Below are 8259 nucleotides of genomic sequence, written 5' to 3' on the forward strand. Positions count from 1 at the left end.
TATCAGCCTCATTTATTCTAGATTCTCTTTAATACGCATAAATACAAGGCTTAACCCACTGATCTGAGAGTTACAAACAAGAGTTCCATCTCTGAGATGAAAGGTGAGGGGGGGGGGGGGGCATAGCACAATGTATGTAGGTATAGAACACCCTACTCCACACTTGCAATACTTTAGAAATCAGATGAAAGGTTTAGCGTGTTACAACATTCAAGATAGCTAATTAATATATTTTTATAAAGAGATCTGAACATCAGAAGAGAAGCAACTGAGACCAGAAGGACAGATAAATATACTTTGAAATGGGGTAATCCCACAAAATGAGGAAAATTGGGAGCCGTGGTCTGGATGGAGATGTCATGCCTTTAGTAAAAATAGTAAAGCCAGTGGTGGAAATGACGATGCAAAGAGTAATGACTACACACTTAGTGCAGAACTGTTAGTGTGACATGGTCCTAACAATAAGAAATTGTGGTGTTGACTGCTACAAAATACAGATAGAATCTTATGACCCCTTAATTTTCCCAAGAAAGTCACATACCTGACAAAGTTGACCATGTGATGTTCTTTTTGATGCTCCATCACCTACCAATTTTCATTCATTCAATCTCAACTTCTGCACCAACATGTAAAGAGAACTCATCATCAAACATGATTTGAGCCTCTGCCATGTCATCTTTCTGTGGCTCTGGGGTCATCTCAGACTGGGATACAGAAGTGTCTATGACCAAATGGCTAGACTTGGAGCTTAAGTTTGACATGATGGACTCACTAGCTTGTGAGTTGTTCAGATGGGAAGCCTCACAAAAGGGTTCATCAGATTGCATAGAAGAATAGCTTTCTATGGGATCCTCATTCTCTTGTGTCATGTTTTCTGCTTTCCACCTTTCACTCACATATTTCAGGACTTCTGTAGGTTGACATCTTTTAGTAGAGTCAATGGCCAAAAGATCGCTAAACATCCACCATATCCCCGAACCAACCTTGGTCAATGCTTCAGGAGTATTGTGAATCTGGAAATTGCTTTGCCATTCAACAAAATGTTTATATTTTCTATCATCGAGAATGGCATCCTCCCATGGAAGCTCCCCTGTAAGTAGGCAATAGATGACTACTCCAAATGCCCACACATCAAGGCTTCCATCCACAACTAGGCCAACTGAACTGTCAACTTCACACACTTCTGGAGCCATGTAGGACCCGGTGCCACACTTTCCTGCAATCACTGTCCCTTTGACCTTAGCAAGGCCAAAGTCTGTGATCTTGATAGAATGGCAGTCCTGGTCAAACACTAAAATGTTGTCTGGCTTCATGTCCATATGTACCAGTCCTTTCTCTGCTACGAATTCTAGAGCACTGGATATTTGCTCAGCACACCTCTTAACTGCGTCTTCTGGAATTCCCACCTAAATAAAAATAAAGAAAGAAATTAAGAATACTTATCCAGAATTGAGAAATACAGAATATTTAACAGAAACAATGAAATTATATGTATAGCCATAACATTTTTAGTTTTAGACTAGGGATGGATTATTTTGCCATATGTATGTACATGCTTAAAACAAGTAGGAGTACAAAGGGTAAGTGTAAATCTTTCAAGATGGACACCTCTACTCATGTTAACTAAGAAAGTTCCCTCTCGCTTCCTGTTACATCTCTGGGAAAGGTGGGGGAAAAGTGAAGGGAAATCTTTCCAAAAGGACACAGAAAGCATTTAATAAATTGACAGGAGTTTGAACTTCCCCATACATATATCTTAAATACTTACATTTGGTATGATCAGGGACATCAGATCACCAAGAGGTGCCAGTTCCTGAGCAAATACAAAGTGGTCGGTGGGGGTGATGGCAGCGCCATAGCATCTGATGATGTTGGGATGAACAGAAAGCAAGTATGAAATACTGAACTCCCGGAGGAAAGACTGCTGAGTGGTTCTGTTTTTATCCAGGATCTTCAATGCTATTCTTTGACCTGTGCGAAAAAGAAGTTTCATTTAGTTAGAGAATTGGAAATTTGAAGGTGGTCATTTATGAATGTTTCACTTGAAAATAACTCTAATAAAAACTGCTGCTCCCAGATTAAGAATGCATTATGCTTAATTTAAAGCTGAACATTGCAAACTGTGAGATACTCAAAATGTGCATTGGAAGCTTCAGCAAGTCAGATAGAGTCCACCTTAATTTTTGGCTAGTGGACAACCATCATTTTTAATATCATATCCTCCCCAGCCTGATTGTCCCTCACCCATTCGTTTCATTCATTGGATTTCTGCTCTTAATCATATAGACCCGCTATCATATGTGATCATTATCGGGGCCATCTGAATGCAAATATAGCCTGTCTAGGAATGCCCACTCCTCCAGACAGATATCAAGACATTTTGATATTTGCATAATTACTCCCAAGAATCAACCCAATGCTTAGTTCTCTAAAACATCTTACCAACATATATAATTGTTTTTAACACTTTATATTTATAGAGCTGTAATAAATTATATATTTGGATCATATTTGTTCACTGCAAATACTGTACCTGGTTTTCTTCATTAGTAGTGTTGCCCATTGACTTCTAATTTTACTTTTTTTAATCATTTAGTAAGTCTACAATTAATAACCTCTTGGAGAAAGCATATCTGGCAGATCATATTTCCAGGCATATACAGTACATAAATATTTGTAGCAGATATTAAAAGATTAAATGGATTATTTCACTGACCTGTTTTCCTGTCGTGTGCCAAGCATACTTTTCCAAAGCCACCTTTTCCAAGTTCCTTCACAATGGTGACGTTCTCCTGTAGGTCTATCTTCTTTAGTCTTTGTGAATTTAAGGAGACCATTCTATCCAGAAGACGTACCATATCATGTGAAACGGAGGCCATAGTGCTCTGGAGGGCTAAAAAAGAAAAACTTGTTATATTATTACTCAGAAAACAAATCTCTGAAGAGAAACCACAGAAATGTGTCAAATATGAATACTGTTACCCTCAGTTATACAGCTATAAATATGTAATGCTCAATAGACTGTATAGTCTATATCTATATGACTTGGGAATAAGTTTTGGGCATGAAAGTGAGAGCTTGAACACAACAACATATATTTACGGAGAAAATTTAAAGGACCTGAATATGGAAAGCCAGCAATCTATATACTGTATATCCAAGAAAATGATCATGCAATGGTATAACTTGATCGAGTACAAAAAGAAATAAAAAAGCCAAGACATATAGCAATATATAAATAAGTTTCAGGATATATATAATAGTTACCAGGTCAGTTGTGTGTGCTCAGAATCTGGGGGTGAAAAGACTCATTTATTGCTCAAGTATCCTTTGGGAAGTGAATGTAATACACATTGGCCAATATTAATGGAAAGGTATATCTGCTGCCAGTAGCAGCTTACAGATTCTCATATCTCTGGCAGATGCAGAATGGAAAAGATTAAACATACTATAAGGAAGAACTACAAGAGATACTCTGCTTTCTTTTTTCCAACCAGCTTCATTACATAAAGTCAGGAGGATGAACACAGAGCTCAGCCAGGTAAGAAGTATTTAAATCAGAGCCATCATGTAAACTATGGAAAATGTTTGCCTCACCTTTTGTACCCAGTACAAGACAGCAGAGGCCATGCTAAAGGTCATCAGAAGATATTAGTGACTCTCCCCTTAAACATTCTCCCCAAAACTGTGAAGTCCCAGAATGACCCACAATGACCATGAGTGATGTGATAACATCCAAACAATCATTAGTCACATCACTTTCCAGGAACCTTTACAAACATTTTCAAGGCATTTTCCTGCTCAATGTCATCTTTATGTTCTCAAGACCTCATAGCATCAGACTGACAGACTCCATGAAATGAACTGAAGGCAATGCTTAGTGACAGCATTATGTAAAATGTTGTACTCTGGTTTTGGTGAGAGGGAATCTTTCATAGTAAAGAATCCAACACTGTTCAGTCAATTGATTTTTATACAGATATACTTGTACTAGAAGATTTAGATAAAATTATACATTACTTAGCCACCCAATCATATGTTTCATTTTGTATTACATAACACAAATTACTGCCCTAACTTTTATTACATACCCTGTATAATAAACAACTTTTTCATCAGACTGATCATGGCAACCCTCCAATGACTATCATGTCTTCTATATACATTGCATTACATATGATCCCTTCCTGAACCCCCACTTATTGCCCCTTTTCTAAGTTTTTTATACATAGGCTTTATCTATATCACATAAACCTCTGCAGTATTATTATCAGAATGTTCATTAAATAATAAAGATCCATTGATTGGCTAAATGAAAGTGACCTTACCTTAAAGTGATGATGGGTTTTCAGCTGTAATGAAGTCGGATTTGTTTCTCAAATTATTAAATTCCGCTGTAGATCAGCACCAGACAACGTCACCAAATCTCCAGCTAGGCTGTAATAGATGAGTATACCGGTATCTCTTGAAGTAGATTTACTAATCAGAGGAGGGAGAAGCCTACTTTATACAAGGTAGGTGGGCGGGGGAAGGCAGAGAATGAAAGCTTTCCATTGGCTGACTTCTAATGAAAATGATGTGTAAATAACCCCGCATTGTTCTTGCTGATTTGCATATAAACAGGTTTTCTAGAGAATAGGTGATAGGATTAAGCATGCTGAAACCCAAATACTTTTAAACTTTACTGAGTTTTAAAATTAAACTTTCTACCAATTTAACTATAAAATTGAAAATGTGCTTTATTTTATTATATATATATTTTTCAGAATAACTTAGAATTGTTGAATAATGAAAAGTGAACACTAACCAGATAATTTATTAAGAAAAAAACATATTGTTGTAACATTTGCTGTAAGTTCTTGCTGGTTCATTTATATCATTGTGTCTTATTTCCAGGAACATTGTAAACCAGTGGGTTCATTGTAAAAATTACTTTATTTAAAATAAAATTCATCTGAGCATACAAAATGTAATCAGCTTGAAAAGTAGATGCCAGATCCTCACATGTCCCTGGGGAAAGAAAGGAACAAACCACTGAGATAAAACTTTGGATAGTTACCACTTTAGTTTCGGCAAGACTTTTTAATAATCTCAAATACTTTAAAACTTTGCTGAATTTTTAAATTAAACTTTCCACCATATTACTTAAAGAATGGAAAATTTGTTTTATTTCATAACATTTTTCTTTTTTAAATAACTTAGAATTTTAGAATAATGAATACAAGGGTGAGCATTAACCAGATAATTTATAAAGAAAAACATCTCATTATAATATCAGCTGTAGGTTCTTGCTGGTTCTTTTATACCATTATGTCTTATTTCCAGTAACATTATATACCGATGTGTTTATTCTGAAAAGCACTTTATTGAAAATAAAATTAAATGAGCATAAAAAATATAATCAGCTGGAAAATGAGAATTAAACTGACCTGTCAGGAGAGGAATATTGGAGCTACCATGTCTGGGCTTATTTCTTGAGATTCTACCTTCAAACATCCTGATCATCTCCTCACTACATGGTGGGTCACTGACCGAGAACAATCCATGTGTATATCGAGTAATGGAAAATATCATACTTACATGATGTTCTCAGTGAACGACAAACCAAGTTTTGAGACAAATATTTGGCTTAAACTTCAAATACCTTCCAAAATGGATCCCTAAAAATTCATCCAGAGGTTGCTAAAGGTTTATTGAACAAGCAGCATTTTCTGCCTCCTTGATGAGTTCAAACTCACATCAATGATCTTTTTAGCTATTGCTGAGGAGAGATTCTATCCACTGGCAAGAAATCGAAGGATAATTATTTTGCCTGATCATCACACTGATGTCATGACCAGTAGAAATAACATATCTTACATTTGTAATTATTAGTTGCGTTTTCTGGGACCTGAAGGTTATTTTAAGGGTTAGTCCATGTTCAAAAGGTTGAGAAAGGAATGAAAATGCTCAGCTTGAAGTTGACCTAATTATTGTAGTAATATGGCTGAACCAGAGTGACTCCATCTTTGTAAGTTCATATGGGATTGTGCTTAGATTCTGTATCTGCAGACTGTAGCAGTTTTTCTGTAAACATGCACATAAGGAAATATAGCTTGCATAGGTAGTCTCGTTCTATGCTGTCTAAATAAAGAAATTGTGTCACAATATGTCTGGGCCACATATCCCATGACTGTGATTCAGAAGCAGATGACATGAGTAATGATATGTAATGATATGTAAGGATATGTAAGGATATGTAAGGATATGTAATGATATGTAATGAACGCCTCTGTATTAACCACACCCATGTTCTATACAATGATTGGCTGATAAGGGTGCATATAAAATGCAGCCCCTCCTACAATACATTAGACAACTCCTGAACTTTGGTCATGACTCGTCTCTTATTGTCTTTGTCAGGATGTTTGTCTCCTAATGCTGCAGCATTAGTATAAAGGGTTTTGTGAGTATTGTAATTGCGTTAGTTATACCTAGCTGGTCTTTGTCAGGTATATAGAAATACCATTTTATTCACAACAATTATAAGGGTCCCCAGTGCTCTTGCCATAATGTCAAAGTATGTACATCCTATTTATATATTATGGCAGACTTGCCTCACACAGTTCCCTGCTCTAGTGTTGTGTTGTCTGTTATATCCTAGTTATTATATTGCCTTTTTCTCCCGGACTACATGTCACCTGATGTTCATCAAGGAAGCCTACTGAATTGAGATGACCTCTATAATAAGTACTCTAAATCTGAAAATTATTGAAAAATATAAAACAGTAACTATATAAAAATTTGTGTGAATATAATACTACAACTAAGATTATGTTATTCCCTAAAATACACTTTAGCTTTGTTCCTACATTTACAATGTCTATCTATATGCAGAATTTAGAGAGAACGTTCACACCCAAGACAGAACTTATCATCTGATTTCCATGTGAATTGATATGTTAAAGAGGAGGAAGAATACCTGGCTGAGGTGTGACTGCCAATACTGTTTTCATCACAATGGGCATGTCTATGGAAGCCAACCTCTATTGTTCGGAGTGATGGGGCCTCCAGCTGTGTCCCTCAGGAAATGCCAAATTTGTACGATTATCTCAGTATAGGGAGGGACACAACGGCTTAAATTAAAAATCTTTGCATAAGTTGTCATAAACATAAAATAAAACTATTACACCTAATATAAAACCCAACTATCGTAACTTGCACTGATAAGATTTTCTATGACCTCTCTACGTGGTAAACATCAAGAGTCACAGGTCTTCATAAACACTTGCTCTTGTACCCTGAAATCCTCACACTTCCATGGGGAAAGAAAGAAACAAACCACTGAGATAAAACTTTGAGATTGTTAACAAATCTTGGCAAACCTAAAGTGGTGCCTATCCAAATACTTTAACTTTAAAACCCTCTAAAGATTTAAAGTATTTGGATAGGCACCACTTTAGGTTTGCCAAGATTTGTTAACAATCTCAAAGTTTTATATCAGTGGTTTGTTTCTTTCTTTCCCCATGGAAATGTGAGGATTTCAGTGTAGAAGAGCAAGTGTTTATGAAGACCTGTGACTCTTGATGTTTACCACATAGAGAGGTTGTCATAGAAAATGTTATCATTGCAAGTTATGATAGTTGGGTTTTATATTAAGTGAAATAGTTTTATTTTATGTTCATGACAACTCCAGCAAAGATTATTAATTTAAGCTGTTCCAGCTCCCTATCTGTTCCAGCTCCCTATACTGAGTGAACCATACAAGTTTGGCTTTCCTTAAGGGCCACAGCTGGAGGCCCCACCACTCCTAACAATGGAGGTTGGCTTCTATAAACATGGCCATTGTGATGGAAACAGAATTGGAAGTCACACCTCAGCCAGGTATTCTTCTTCCTCTTTAACAAATCAATTGACGAGCCCATCGCCATTCAGATGATTAGTCCTGTCTTGGGTGTGAATGCTCTCTCTAAATTCCGCATATAGACATTGTCAATGTATGAAGAAAGCTAAAGTGTATTTTAGTGAATAACATAATCTTACTTGTAGTATTACATTTACCCACATTTTTACATAGTTACTGTTTTACATTTTTCAATCATTTTCAGATTTCAGGTGCTTATTATAGACGTCACCTCAATGCAGTAGGCTTCCCTGATGACATAAACAACACAACAGGGGACATAAAGTCCGTGAGGAGAAGGCAATATAATACCTGGGATATAACAGACATCACAACACTAGAGCAGGGAACTGTGTGAATCAAGTCTGTCATAATAT

The 8259-nt window shown here is 36.3% G+C and overlaps 1 protein-coding gene across 1 annotated transcript; it reads right to left on the reverse strand.

Annotated features, from left to right (window-relative positions):
* Positions 1-599: 599 nt before the first annotated feature.
* Positions 600-7007, reverse strand: LOC143997977 (serine/threonine-protein kinase SBK1-like). The gene is made up of 4 exons (XM_077493777.1): positions 6962-7007; positions 2717-2893; positions 1769-1971; positions 600-1406 (listed from the first exon to the last, which is right to left on the reverse strand). The coding sequence occupies exons 1-4, from the start codon at positions 7005-7007 to the stop codon at positions 600-602; spliced, it is 1233 nt and encodes a 410-aa protein (XP_077349903.1).
* Between the last annotated feature and the right edge of the window lie 1252 nt (positions 7008-8259).

Source organism: Lithobates pipiens, unplaced genomic scaffold (genome assembly GCF_037356315.1).
Source record: "Lithobates pipiens isolate NorthernLeopardFrog02 unplaced genomic scaffold, aLitPip1_a1.2 Scaffold_19, whole genome shotgun sequence".
NCBI classification, from domain to species: domain Eukaryota; kingdom Metazoa; phylum Chordata; class Amphibia; order Anura; family Ranidae; genus Lithobates; species Lithobates pipiens.

Bases quoted from the DNA above. Each gene is read 5' to 3' on its own strand.
- LOC143997977 (XM_077493777.1), bottom strand. From the start codon at position 7,007: ATGCCCATTGTGATGAAAACAGTATTGGCAGTCACACCTCAGCCAG. The intron at 2,894-6,961 runs GTATTCTTCCTC...TTTCTTTTTTAG, and splicing joins GGCAGTCACACCTCAGCCAG to CCCTCCAGAGCACTATGGCC. The intron at 1,407-1,768 runs GTAAGTATTTAA...ATTTTTATTTAG, and splicing joins TGTCCCTGATCATACCAAAT to GTGGGAATTCCAGAAGACGC.